This window comes from Oncorhynchus mykiss, chromosome 9 (genome assembly GCF_057628025.1).
Source record: "Oncorhynchus mykiss isolate SJ-2025 chromosome 9, ASM5762802v1, whole genome shotgun sequence".
NCBI classification, from domain to species: domain Eukaryota; kingdom Metazoa; phylum Chordata; class Actinopteri; order Salmoniformes; family Salmonidae; genus Oncorhynchus; species Oncorhynchus mykiss.
The window spans coordinates 22859008-22873585 of NC_143030.1; the positions used below are offsets into that span (position 1 = coordinate 22859008).

Sequence of the window (14578 nt, forward strand, 5' to 3'; positions counted from 1 at the left end):
GTGGCACTGTATTGTCCTCAAAGCGGGCAAAAAAGTTATTTAGTCTGCCTGGGAGCAAGACATCCTGGTCCGTGACTGGGCTGGGTTTCTTCCTGTAGTCCGTGATTGACTGTAGACCCTGCCACATGCCTCTTGTGTCTGAGCCGTTGAATTGAGATTTTACTTTGTCTCTGTACTGGCGCTTAGCTTGTTTGATAGCCTTGCGGAGGGAATAGCTGCACTGTTTGTATTCGGTCATGTTACCAGACACCTTGCCCTGATTAAAAGCAGTGGTTCGCGCTTTCAGTTTCACACGAATGCTGCCATCAATCCACGGTTTCTGGTTAGGGAATGTTTTAATCGTTGCTATGGGAACGACATCTTCAACGCACGTTCTAATGAACTCGCACACCGAATCAGCGTATTCGTCAATGTTGTTATTTGACGCAATACGAAACATCTCCCAGTCCACGTGATGGAAGCAGTCTTGGAGTGTGGAGTCAGCTTGGTCGGACCAGCGTTGGACAGACCTCAGCGTGGGAGCCTCTTGTTTTAGTTTCTGTCTGTAGGCAGGGATCAACAAAATGGATCTAATGGTGCTCTAATGGTGCTCTAATGGTGCTCTGTGGGATGTTCAAAGTTTCTGTTCAAAGTTTCTGATATTTTTTTATAACCCAACCCTGATCTGTACTTCTCCACAACTTTGCCCATGACCTGTTCATGGTGTCGCTTGCCTTCATGGTGCCGCTTGCTTGTTGGTGCCTCTGCTTAGTGGTGCCCCTTGCTTAGGGGTGTTGCAGACTCTGAGGCCTTTCAGAACAGGTACTGAGATCATGTGACAGATCATCACTTAGATAGCACACAGGTGGACTTTATTTAACTAATAATGTGACTTCTGAAGGTAATTGGTTTGCACCAGATCTTATTTAGGGGCTTCATAGTAAAGTGGGTGAATACATATGCACACACCACTTTTCAGGGTTTTTTTTCTCACCAATTTGGACTATTTTGTGTATGTCCATTACTTGAAATACAAACAAAAATCTATTTAAATTACAGGTTGTAATGCAACAAAATAGGAAAAACACCAAGGGGGATGAATACTTTTGCAAGACACTGTATATTTATATATTCTTAATATATGTATATGTTGTGAAATTGTTAGATATTACTTGTTAGATATTACTGCACTGACGGAGCTAGAAACACAAGCATTCCGCTACACCCGCAATAACAGTTCTTTTGTTATGTCTTTGTTTTAGTATGGTCAGGGCGTGAGTTGGGTGGGTTGCCTATGTTCCTTTTTCTATGTTGTGTTTTGCGTTTGGCCTGGTATGGTTCTCAATCAGAGGCAGGTGTCGTTAGTTGTCTCTGATTGAGAATCATACTTAGGTAGCCTTTTCCCACTTGTGTTTCGTGGGTGATTATTTTCTGTTATGTGTATGTCACCTTTCAGAACTGTTTAGTTTAGTTTCTCCTTTGATATTTATTTTAGTGTTCTCGGTTTAATAAATATATGATGAAGACTCACCACGCTGCGCTTTGGTCCTCACCTCATTCCAACGATGTTCGTGACAAACATCTGCTAAACACGTGTATGTAACCAATAAAAATGTATCTATTTAATTTTATTTGGGTCTTCCTTTCCTGTGGCGGTCCTCATAAGAGTCAGTTTTCATCATAACGCTTGGATGGTTTTTGCGACTGCACTTGAAGAAACTTTCAAAGCTCTTCAAATTTTCCGGATTGACTGACCTTCATGTCTTAAAGTAATGATGGACTGTTGTTTCTCTTTGTTTCTCTTTCCACAAATTAACTTTTAGCAAGGCACACCTGTTAATTGAAATGCATTCCAGGTGACTACCTCATGAAGCTGGTTGAGAGAATGCCAAGAGTGTGCAAAGCTGTCATCAAGGCAAAGGGTGGCTATTTTAAACATCTCAAATATAAAATAGATTTGGATTTGTTTAATACTTTTTTGGTTACTACATGATTCCATATGTGTTATTTTATATTTTTAATGTCTTCACTATTACTCTACAATGTAGAAAATAGTAAAAATAAAGAAAAACCCTGGAATGAGTAGGTGTGTCCAAATTAATTTTTTTCTCTCACTGTAAACAAACGCTTTGGCCGATTTAAAACATGTTTTCAGATTTGTCCATCAGTAAGCTCAGAGAACAAATGTACTAAAGTCAATTATACATTTCCGTTATGGACATGAACGGGATATGTAGATTGGTATTGGGCCAGATATAACAAAAATGAGGTTGAAAAGTGGTGGAATTGCCCTTTAACTGCTGTCTGTGTGTCATCATCGGTTTTAATTTCCCGAAGAACTTCATCACATCCTCCAGTCATAAAAAAAAACCTTGTATTGTCTTCACACCCCATTTGTTTGCCATTGGCAAGACTTCAGGCCTGTTAACGCAAGAACAGAACGATGGGGTTTCCCGAGTGGCGCAGTGGTCTAAGGCACTGCATTGCAGTGGTCTAAGGCACTGCATTGCAGTGCGAGTCCATGTTCTGTCGCAGCCGGCCGTGACCCGGGAGACCCATGGTGCGGCGCACAATTGACCCAACGTCGTCCGGTTTAGGAGAGGGTTTGGCCGGCAGGGGTATCCTTGTCCCATCGCGCACTGGCGACTCCACTACCGGCTGGCTTCTGGGGTAAGTGGGCATTGTGTCAAGAAGAAGTGCGGTTGGGTTGTGTTTCAGAGGACACACGGCTCTCAACCTTCACCTCTCCCGAGTCCGTACGGAAGTTGCAGCGATGAGACAAGACTGTAACTACCAAATGGATACCATGAAATTGGGGAGAAAAAGGGGTCAAATAAAAAGAAAAAAAAAGTTTTAAAAAAAGAAAAAAGAAAGATGGGGCAGCAGGTGGCCTAGCAGTCAAGCACATTGGGTCAGTAACCGAAAGGTGAAAAATCTGCTGATGTGCACTTAATAACCTGAACAGGCTCTGGATAAAAGTTTCTGGTAAATTATTTAAATGTAGATACAGAAGATCTCACACCACTCACCTATTGAAAGCAAACTCCTAAGATCAGCCACAACAACAGTTTCTATGTTGCATGTATGCATGTTTGTTTGTTTTCTATTCCTATCTTTTTTATTTATTTATCATGCAATTCAGAGTTCAATTGAAGGAATTAAAGTTGAACTTGAAACATCTGGAAGTGGAAGAAAATAGGGATCCATTCTTGAATTAAAGAGATCATTAGTTAAAGTTGTCCATCATCCATCTATCTATCCACCCATCCATCCATCCATCCGTCCATCCATCCATCCATCCATCCATCCATCCACCCATCTATCCACCCATCTATCCACCCATCCATCAGTGGTGGGAAAAGTTCCCAGTTGCCATACTTTGGTAATAGTAAAGATACCTTAATACAGTGGTCAAACTCATTCCATGGAGGGCCTAGTGGAGGGCCTAGTGTCTGCACGTTTTTGTTTTTTCCTTTCAATTAAGACCTAGACAACCCGGTGACGGGAGTTCCTTACTAATCAGAGACCGTAATTAATCAATCACGTACAAGGGAACCCGTAGGCACTCGGCCCTTCATGGAGGGCCTAGTGGAGGGCCTAGTGGAGTTTGACAAGTGCCTTAATAGAAAATGACTCAAGTAAAAGTGAAAGTCACCCGGTAAAATACTACTTGAGTAAAAGTCTAAAAGTTTCTGGTTTTAAATATACTTAAGTATCAAAAGTAAAAGCAAATGCTATAAATCCTTTGAAATTCCTTATATAGCAAACCAGAAGGCTCACTTTAATTAACAAATAAATAAATATGGATAGCCAGGGAGTGGTTTACCGGGAGGGTTTACCGGGAGGGTTTACCGGGAGGGATACGACCAATGGGTGAGTTTCCCTGTTGGTCCTGTTTTTTTCCCTACATCCATGGGCTTACAGTATCAGCACTAAAGATAACGATTACATCATTAACATAACATTCCTGTCTGAAAAACAATGGCAACACTAGCTATTCCCTCTCAGAATTAGAAAGACCTAATTGGTCCTATCAAAGGTTCCAGCTGTCTTGAAATCCCATTATGAAACCCTATTGATATGGCAACGCTCCTAGAACACACCGGCTCCATCAGGACGCACATAGAATGCAGAACCATTTGTACAAACTGGCTGTTTTTTAAAATCTGCTCCAAACATTAACGGTGTAATCATAACGATTCATAAGAAACTCAAAATCACCATCTTGGGTAAAGGCGAAGACCAAGAAGGCATAATCACTTTTCTGAAATGTATCCATAATGGAAAGAAAATTGCCTTTATAAAAATAAAAAAAAAGTTAAAAGTCTATTGATGCACCCATGCGTCAATAAAAGGATCCCCATCCAAATCCGTCAGTTTAAGCTAGAGACAGTGCCTTACGAAAGTATTCGGCCCCCTTGAACTTTGCGACCTTTTGCCACATTTCAGGCTTCAAACATAAAGATATATAAAACTGTATTTTTTTTAAAGAATCAACAACAAGTTGGACACAATCATGAAGTGGAACGACATTTATTGGATATTTCAAACTTTTTTAACAAATCAAAAACTGAAAAATTGAGCGTGCAAAATGATTCAGCCCCCTTAAGTTAATACTTTGTAGCGCCACCTTTTGCTGCGATTACAGCTGTAAGTCGCTTGGGGTATGTCTCTATCAGTTTTGCACATCGAGGGACAAATGTTTTCCCATTCCTCCTTGCAAAACAGCTCGAGCTCAGTGAGGTTGGATGGAGAGCATTTGTGAACAGCAGTTTTCAGTTCTTTCCACAGATTCTCGATTGGATTCAGGTCTGGACTTTGACTTGGCCATTCTAACACCTGGATATGTTTATTTTTGAACCATTCCATTGTAGATTTTGCTTTATGTTTTGGATCATTGTCTTGTTGGAAGACAAATCTCCGTCCCAGTCTCAGGTCTTTTGCAGACTCCATCAGGTTTTCTTCCAGAATGGTCCTGTATTTGGCTCCATCCATCTTCCCATCAATTTTAACCAATTTCAACCAACCAACCAATTTTAATCTCCTATTTTTCATCCTACTTTAACGTTGAATCTTAGAAATAGAGTAGGCCTATATACAGAAATTATGAAAAAGTATTTAATATTTCTAATGGTAAAATAATGTACTTCCAGTCCATGTGAAAATATTGAACAATGGATGTCAATGCATCCATAACAACTGACTTATTTAGAGGTGAAAACTCAATTAGGCTTTGTTTCGGCTACAGCTACACAGTAACTATAAACTGAGTTGATACAGCCACTGCTCAAACTCCGCCCACTTTCATTTCAGAGCAGGATCGGGAGAATTGTAAGATCCTTCTTTCTTAGCACAACAAACAGCTGTTTTCCACGTTTCTTTTCGGTTTTGTTGGATCCCTGGTTTTCTCCATCCGTTTTAACTGAACAGCGCAACATCTGTTGAGAACTTTATTTTGGATAGAATTCGGTCGGGACTGACAGGTCTTGACAGAGATCACTCGCATAGGTTGATACAATGTACAAATGCTGGGGAGTTTTCGTCTTGTACTATTTCGTTTCATTCGTAGCTACACAGCCTGAAACAGGTAATATCATATTTTTTATACAGTTTTTTTTTATACCATGGTCGTAGGCTATCTGGTCGTATCGTTTGATATGTTCACTTTATGTCTTTATTAAACTTGGTTTGGCACTCAGGACGTTTCCCGTTAATAACGTCAGAGTGACAAGTTGCGCAAATATTTTCACCACAAACTTTGTCCATACTTGTAAGTGCATACCGAGGTGATCTAGAGTGAACAGATTACTGTGTAATAAATTAGGCAGATACACGTATTGTGTATTTAATTAAAATGGGAATGCTATACCGTTGACCACATTTAAAATTCCCAAATGCAGGACAAATTGATGATTTCGCGGAACATTGGCTGGACAGTGTAGCCTACATTATATATTTGTTTTGGAGGCATTTAGATCTTCTGGCAATTCAATTAGAGCAGATGGTGTTAACTATATAGCCTTACTGTATTTTGTTTCAATCAAAGCACATTCTGCCTTGTAGCCTACATTCGCGCGCTGTTGAGTTTTGGCAACATGAGAGTTACTGTTGTTGGACTATTCAGCCAACAAAAATCCCATAAGAACTGGTGTGGTGTTTTTGTTATAATAGTAACGTTATACTATGCTATTATAGGCATATTTGTTTATGTTATGTATGATGCTAATTAATCATTATGTGATCTTCCAAGACATTGATTCAGCTTTGATCTAATTTTATCAAATAAGCACCACTGTGAGAAGTGACGCTCTGGCGCTACACTGAACGAGTTAACTTAAGCGCACCAGCCACACCTAGCCTATTCATTTTTCTCGCGAATTTCTTTTTAGGACAGCCTGGGAATATTTGGCCAAATAAACATTTCTGGTTGGTCTCAGGGAATGTAAATCAGTTAGGAAGGGAGACTTTTAAAACGGGACTGTGAAGTAGCCTCAAATATGTTGAATGAGCAACTAATGAGCATGGAGACTGGAGAGCCTCACACATTTGACGAAATGACCATATATCTTTCAGTCTAATAGGGCTATTTACTTACTTTCGTAGCTCTTCGTCAGAAGCACGCGTTTTGTAAGTAGTGAGGCCTAACTGTCCTCTCCGAGTTTAGCTGGAATTTTGTGCGAAACGATTTCAGAAACGTGATTGGTTGAATATAGTCTTATGACATTGGCCTGCGCTGCACAGAATATCAGATCTCAACAACGAACCTCTTAAGGATCGGCCCCTTTTTTCAATTTTCGTCTAAAATGACATACCCAAATCTAACTGCCTGTAGCTCAGGCCCTGAAGCAAGGATATGCATATTATTGGTACCATTTGAAAGAAAACACTTTGAAGTTTGTGGACAAGTGTAATGAATATAGGAGAATATAACACAATAGATCTCTTACAAGATAATTCAAAGAAAAAACCAACCATTCTTTTTGTATTTTTTTATACCATCATCTTTGAAATGCAAGAGAAAGGCCATAATGTATTATTCCAGCCCAGGTGCAATTTAGATTTTGGCCACTAGATGGCAGCCGTGGATGTGCAAAGTTTTAGACTGATCCAAAGAACCATTGTATTTCTGTTAAAAATGTATCAAAACTGCCCAAATGTGCAAAAACTGCATTGTTGGTTTAGGGCTTGTAAGTAAGCATTTCACGGTAAGGTCTACCTACACATGTTGTAGTCAGCGCATGTGGCAATTAACATTTGATTTGATTTACAACCCCTTTATACCCCTGTATGTATCCCACTTAACCCTTGAGCATGACCATAATAAGAGTTGTTATTGTTTTTCCTTTAGAGCTCCCATCACCAAGAAATGTGACTTTCTCTTGGACGAACGAGTTCTGCTGGGAGCTTTCATGGAGTCTACTGGAGAATGTTGATAGTCAGAGATGTAAATACCATATCAATATGTCATGGATAGGCAAGGTGAGGAAAACGTTACAGGCCGTCCTAGCTATCATCGGTCAACCGAATAGAGTTGTCTGTTGAACATGATTGACTGTCTGCCCACTGTTTTCCAATGGGTTGTAGGCCTACAGATGTGCAGTAATTTAAACACTTCCTCGTACTGCCGGCAGTACTTGTATTCTGGTGCTAGATCAAGTTAAAAAGCTAATGTTATACTTTACTTTGGATGATTTTTTTTTTTAGATTAGATTACATTTATTGACCTCTGAAGCCAAAATATTTTTTCACAGACTCATACTGAACATTTCCATAAAACACTAAACCAACAACCAACCCATCATCACCCAGACTAAGGCTTCATCCCAAATGGCACTCTGTGCTCTATATACTGCACTACTTTTGACCAGAGCTCTATGGGCACATTAAACATTGGTAGATAGCCCCTTATTCCTGTTAAGTTCCTAAATTCATTCCCTCTGTAATATCTTTAATTTTTCTCCTCACAGAAGAACATAAGCAGGACGAAGAAGGAAACACGGTTAGAGGAGTGTTTTCCTCTGATGGGAGGTGTGCGTTTCTTCATACAAACTCAGTGTAACAAGACACAGATGAGTCAAACTGTAGTTCACACCATCCCTGCCCCCACAGGTTGGTTATCAACAACAGAATGTTCTCCTAAACAACTCTGTCACTCTCTATGGGCTGTTTTTCCAAATCAGATTAAACCTAGTATTGGAAACAACGCAAATTTTGAGGAGGATCTCCATAAACATACTTTTTAGGCCAGTACTAGACAATCTCTGTCCAGGGAACTGGCCATATACAGTATACTATAGGGTTAATTTCATTCACTTGGGTGTAAATCTCTCTCTCTCTCGCTCTCTACCCTCTCGCTCTTTCTCTCTCTCCTATAACAGAGTTGGTGACGAACTTCAAATGTTTTCTCTACACCTCTAAGGCCATGAACTGCAGCTGGCTCCTAGCCAATCAGGTCCCAGAAGACCTCCAGCTTTACTACGGGTGAGAACAATTCTACTTCCTGCTTCTCCACCACTCACGGTCCAGTACAAGGCTGTGGAAGAGTGTTTATATTCAACAAAATATAGATGAAGAGTTACAAAGATAGTCTTTGTTTAGCTGGTTTTTCAGTTGTTATATCTATGACCCAATGTTTTTCCTGATTTGGTCATGTGGTTAGGAAATATTTAGGACCGTAACTATGACAACACCTATACAATCTCAGTCCCGTCATTTCTGATTTTTCAGGTTAAAAAATATGAGTAAGGTATCGGAATGCAATGAGTACCTGTACAACGGCAATCAGAGGACAGGATGTCATCTGAGAGGAGACTCCCACACGCGGATCTTCTTCCAGGTCAATGGGACTCTCAACGGTTCATCGGTACGGAATACCTTCAAAGTGAATCCTGAGGACCATGGTAAGACTAAAACTACTCTATTTTCACTCTTCAGGCTAAATCTGAGGCTAAAATCTAAATAATAAATAGTCTGAGTCATCATAGTTTCCTTATTATTTAATTAACATCATCGTAATCACGTTACATCAACATCCCGTGGCGATTTGGCTTAATTTGCATCTAATTTTCATCAATGTATACAGTTTTTCTCTCAGAGGTTGCTTTATTATCTCTTTCCCTGTCCATGCTTCCTGCAGTGCAGCCTATACCTCTTGATTTGAAGATCACAGAGGAAGGGAGCAACCTCAATATTAGCTGGATTTCACCAGACATAAGCCATCCACACTGTTGGAAGTACGTCATCAACTATACCAGATGTAAAATACCTGAGGTAAGGAAAGAGAAGTGTGGGTAGTGATTCTGTATGGGCAGTGAATCTGCCATTGTTTCTTTTTAGTACTTGTCTGCAAAAATATTATTGTCTTTTACAACCATCCACTGTATAAAGTACACTTTTATTTATCAACTTTGTTGTCTTGAATTACAGTATGTAGGTTTAGTAGAGTAAAAGCACTCAAATGTCTGTTGCTGTAATGTCGTTCCAGAGTAAGTCCTTAGAAGACAAGACTTGGATCATGGTGAACTATGACCCTCACTGTCAGTATCGTGTTCGCATTAAACCCATCTATTTACAATTGTGTGGTATGGGAGAGGGTGACTGGACTGAGGAGGAAATATATGGTATGGTTTCCCCGTTCTTTCTTTCTTCTTGGGCCATCCTCTCATAATTATGAGCTAAATAAAATGGAGCTGGTATAAACAAATTGTATTTGTCACATGCGCCGAATACAACAGGTGTAGGGAGACCTTACAATGAAACGCTTACTTACAAACCCTTAACCAATAATGCAGTTTTAAGAAAAAATGTGTTAAGTAAAAAATGTAAGAGTAAAAATTATTATTATTATTTTTAAGTTAATTAAAGAGCAGCAGTAAAATAACAATAGCGAGGCTATATACAGGGGGTACCGGTGCAGAGTTAATGTGCGGGGGCACCGGTTAGTCGAGGTAATTGAGGTAATATGTACATGTAGGTAGAGTTAAAGTGACTATGCATAGATAATAAACAGAGAGTAGCAGCAGCGTAAAAGAGAGGGGGGGGCGGGGGCAATGCAAATAGTCTGGGTAGCCATTTTATTAGCTGTTAAGAAGTCTTTTGGACCTAGATTTAGCGCCCCAGTAGCTCTTGCCGTGCGGTAGCAGAGAGAACAGTCTATGACTAAGGTGGCTGGAGTCTTTGACCATTTTTAGGGCCTTCCTCTGATACCACCTGGTATAGAGGTCCTGGATAGCAGGAAGCTTGGCCCCCGTTATGTACTGGGCCATATGCACTACCCTCTGTAGTGCCTTGCGATCGGAGGCCAAGCAGTTGCCATACCAGGCAGTGATGCAACCAGTCAGGATGCTCTCGATGGTGCAGCTGTAGAACTTTTTTGAGGATCTGAGGACCCATGCAAAATATTTTCAGTCTCCTGAGGGTGAATAGGCTTTGTCATGCCCGCTTCACGACTGTCTTGGTGTGTTTAGACCATGATAGTTTGTTGTTGATGTGGACACCAAGGAACTTGAATCTCTCAACTTGCTCCACTACAGCTCTGTCGATGAGAATGGGGAGTGCTCGATCCTCCTTTTCCTGTAGTCCACAATCCTCGCCTTTGTCTTGATCACGTTGAGGAAGAGGTTGTTGTCTAGGCACCACATGGCCAGGTCTCTGACCTCCTCCCTATAGGTTGTCTCATCGTTGTCGGTGATCAGACCTACCACTGTTGTGGCATCGGCAAACTTAATGATGGTGTTATAGTCATGCCTGGCCATGCAGTCATAAGTGAACAGGGAGTACAGGAGGGGACTGAGCACACACCCCTGAGGGGCCCCCATAGTCACTTTAACCATACCTACATGTACATACTACCTCAATAAGCCTGACTAAACAGTGTCTGTATATAGCCTTGCTAGTCTTATTTTCAAATGTCTTTTTACTGTTGTTTTATTTCTTTACTTACCTACACACACACATACCTTTTTTTCGCACTCTTGGTTAGAGCCTGTAAATAAGCATTTCACTGTAAGGTCCACACGTGTTGTATTCGGCGCACATGACAAATAAACTTTGATTTGATTTGACATACACAATCCATGTCTCAATTGTCTCAAGGCTTAAACATCTTTATTTAATCTGTCTCCTCCCATTCATGTACACTGATTGAAGTGGATTTAACATCTTATTAGTCGGTTATATGTAAACCTCTATCCTGACGTTGTTGTTTGTTTGTTTAGGTAAAGATGGGAATCGGGATTGGCACCTGCATGTTGCAGCCGTCTTCATTTCAGTCATGGCGGTTATAGTTTCCATCCTGGTTTGTTTTTGTATAAGGAAGTGAGTACACATCAATCTATACACGTCTGAATTCACTCCACAAAATATGGGATACTGCGATCTCTGAATGGTGATGCATATATTGTAGGTCCTTTTTTAGATATTATATCAAATGACTGTGTCTTCTGCCTATAGACACAAGGACAAGATCCTCCCCAAAGTTCCCAAGCCAACCAACCTCATCAGTGATATGTTCAACAACAACAATGAGATGAGCATTAATGAGAATCTCTACATCCCAGCACAAGAGGAAGTAGACTGTAAGATCACCCTAGTACAATCCCCTCTTCCTCAGCAGCCAGAGTCATGAGAAACATGAATATACAGTGAACCTGTGGACAAGCTGGTAGTGGCCCAGCAGACTGGGAGGACCTCAGTGTTTTAACCTTGTGTGGTGGTGGCTTTTTGACTCAACATGGGATACTTTGAGATTTAACAACAGTAACTGGGATCCCCGGACTGTCCCAGGACCACTCTTCACATTTCCTGAATTTTTTTTAATGACAAGACCCGGGAAACTACAACATTTCCCACCAATGTTGCACTAATGCAATTCCACAAAATACACACGCGCAGCAGCAAATTAGCTAAAAATAAAATGGCACATTATCCAAACAGGTAAGCTTTTACCTTAGCTTATTTACTTCACACAAAGTCTACATAAATTCAAAGCACACACATACTTGACACTGCCTGACTGCACACGAGAAACAAATGCGATTTACAGTTATCATCAGAACTCAAAATTCGATCCCGGTCCGACCCGAGCCTGGTGAGATGAAGTCGGAGCCCAGGCCTAGTCCGACATCACAGAAATAAAATAGCCCGAATGCGAAAAAAAGCAAGATTTCTGGAAAACAGTAGGCTATGTTGATTTAAACTGGTGTTGAGAACAAAATGGCGGAGGTGGGCGGTAGCGGAGTGAGGAGACGAGGAAACGGACATTGGGCCAGAAAAAGCACAGAGAGAGGAAAACTCACCTTATTATGATCATCTGAATGATGAAAATATTGTAAAAAGGTATTCTAATGCAATTGAAGGCATGTATCAAATTCATGCTTATACTGAAACTCCCAAAGTCATATCCAACCGTTATACTAATTTAAAGCAATAGTTGTGGGTGGTCACGTAGATTATAATTTCAGCACCGTTTTGACCGGGCCAGCGCCATCCCGCTGCTTTGAGACAAGCTTAGGGGACTCGTCTAGATAAATCAATGTCACATTTTTGTTTTCACTGAATCTCCATTTGGATATTTGGTAACCATTAGGCTACGTTGTAGTGTGCTAATGATAATCTTTTTTTTCTCTATTTTGCTCTATTTTGCTCTTCACTTGCGTAGTAGTTTGTCCTACTCCCAACCAAAAACCTGTGACATATCTGATAATCAATCAATGTGATTTTGTTTCACTGAATCTCTGTCTGTATATTTGGTTAATTGCTCTCTGGCTGTGCAAGTGGAAATGGTAGCTAATTTATTCATTTGCTCATCTATCCCTGATCAGAAACATTTAGCATGCAATAATTTAGCCCAAATCAAATGTATTATTTATCTATTGACTCACTAGCCTTTATATAAAGGCTATTTACCTATCGTCCCAATCCCAAGGAAACCCAAAATCCTTCATTGTAATCCATAGGTTGCTGTATCAGAGCACGGCTCGCCTATGCTTATCAAAATACAGCTAGAACATTTCCCCCGCCTCTCTGCACTGTCTCGTATTGCTGCCCTAATGAGAGCTTCAATAGAGCTTCAATATCAATGAGAGCTTCAATATCAATAAAGATATCAATAAAGATGTGTTCATTAAACTTTGACTTGGAGTCCTTAGTGGTAATTTCCACGACAATACCTTGATATTTAAACCATTTCCTCTCTTCATCTCCCTGTTTTTCATGTCTGTAAAATCATCAACTTGATTTTTACCAATTATCACTCAATCAAATGTATTTATAAAGCCCCTTTAACATCACCAGATGTCACAAAGTGCTTATACAGAAACCCAGACTAAAATCCCGAACAGCAAGCAATGCAGATGTAGAAGTACAGTGGATAGGAAAAATCCCTAGAAAGGCAGGAACCTAGGAAGAAACCTAGAGAGGAACCAAGCCAGCACCTCAGGAGCAAATGTCAGTTGGCTTTTCATAGCCGAGCATTTAGAGGTCGAGACAGCAGGTGCAGTAGAAAGAGAGAGAGAGTCGAAAACAGCAGGTCCGGGACAAGGTAGCATGTCCGGTGAACAGATCAGAGTTCCATAGGCAGAACAGTTGAAACTGGAGCAGCAGCAAGACCAGATGGACTGGGGACAGCCAGGAGTCATCAGACCAGGTAGTCCTGAGGCATGGTCCTCCGGGAGGAGTGGGATAGAGAGAATTAGAGGGAGCATATTTAAGTTCACACGGGACACCAGATAAGACAGGAGAATTACACCAGATATAACAGACTGACCCTAGCCCCCCGATACATAGACTATTGCACCATAGATACGGAGGCTGAGATGGGGGGGTTCAGGGGACACTGTGATTCAGGCTTGCATTAAACACATTGAATTTACATTGTATCATTGTTATGTATTATGAATGGAAAATGCATGCATGCAGGCTGCACAATGAGTGCCACTGGTGTAGTCCAATTAGGGTTTCCAATCTCTCCAAAAGAATGTGGCGATCGATGGTGTCAAAAGTGGCACTAAGATCTAGGAGAACAAGGACAGAGGTAGAGCCTTGGTCTGAAGCCATTAAAAGGTAATTTGTCACCTTCACGAGTGCAGTCTCAGTACAGTGATGGGGTCTAAAACCAGACTGAAGCATTTCGTATACATTATTTGTCTTCAGGAAGGCAGTGAGTTGCTGCGCAACAGCTTCTTCAAAATAAATTGGGAGGAATGGGAGATTCGATATAGACCGATAGTTTTTTACATTTTCCGGGTCAAGGTTTGGCTTTTTCAAGAAAGGCTTTACTACTGCCACTTTTAGTGAGTTTGGTACACATCCGGAGGATAGAGAGCCGTTTATTATGTTCAACATAGGACAGCCAAGCACAGGAAGCAGCTCTTTCAGTAGTTTAGTTGGAATAGTGTCCAGTATGTAGCTGGAAGGTTTAGAGGCCATGACTATTTTTGTGAATGTGTCGAGAGATACAGGATTAAAAACCTTGAGTGTCTCCATTGATCCTAGCAGTTCTGTGCAGACTCAGGACAACTGAGCTTTGGAGGAATACACAGATTCAAAGAGGAGTGTGTAATTTTCTTTTTAACCTGGACGACACTAGGCCAATTGTGCG

The 14578-nt window shown here is 40.7% G+C and overlaps 1 protein-coding gene and 1 long non-coding RNA gene across 3 annotated transcripts in view; one reads left to right on the forward strand and one right to left on the reverse strand.

Annotated features, from left to right (window-relative positions):
- LOC149980852 (uncharacterized) overlaps nucleotides 1-6647 on the reverse strand; it is a 24174-nt gene extending 17527 nt beyond the window's left edge. Inside the window, exon 1 of the long non-coding RNA XR_016483152.1 lies at nucleotides 6575-6647. This is a non-coding gene — a long non-coding RNA (uncharacterized LOC149980852). The remainder of the gene's footprint in view (nucleotides 1-6574) is intronic.
- Nucleotides 5265-13113, forward strand: il13ra1a (IL-13 receptor-alpha-1-a precursor). Of its 2 annotated transcripts, none has more exons than XM_090183224.1 (9): nucleotides 5265-5566; nucleotides 7328-7458; nucleotides 7947-8088; nucleotides 8358-8460; nucleotides 8707-8879; nucleotides 9116-9249; nucleotides 9464-9515; nucleotides 11196-11295; nucleotides 11431-13113. In XM_090183224.1, the coding sequence occupies exons 1-9, from the start codon at nucleotides 5497-5499 to the stop codon at nucleotides 11603-11605; spliced, it is 1080 nt and encodes a 359-aa protein (XP_090039350.1). In that variant the 5' UTR covers nucleotides 5265-5496; the 3' UTR covers nucleotides 11606-13113.
- Nucleotides 13114-14578: the final 1465 nt, after the last annotated feature.

Bases quoted from the DNA above. Each gene is read 5' to 3' on its own strand.
- il13ra1a (XM_090183224.1), top strand. From the start codon at position 5,497: ATGTACAAATGCTGGGGAGTTTTCGTCTTGTACTATTTCGTTTCATTC. The intron at 7,459-7,946 runs GTGAGGAAAACG...TTCTCCTCACAG, and splicing joins ATATGTCATGGATAGGCAAG to AAGAACATAAGCAGGACGAA. The intron at 9,516-11,195 runs GTCAGTATCGTG...TTGTTTGTTTAG, and splicing joins GGTGAACTATGACCCTCACT to GTAAAGATGGGAATCGGGAT.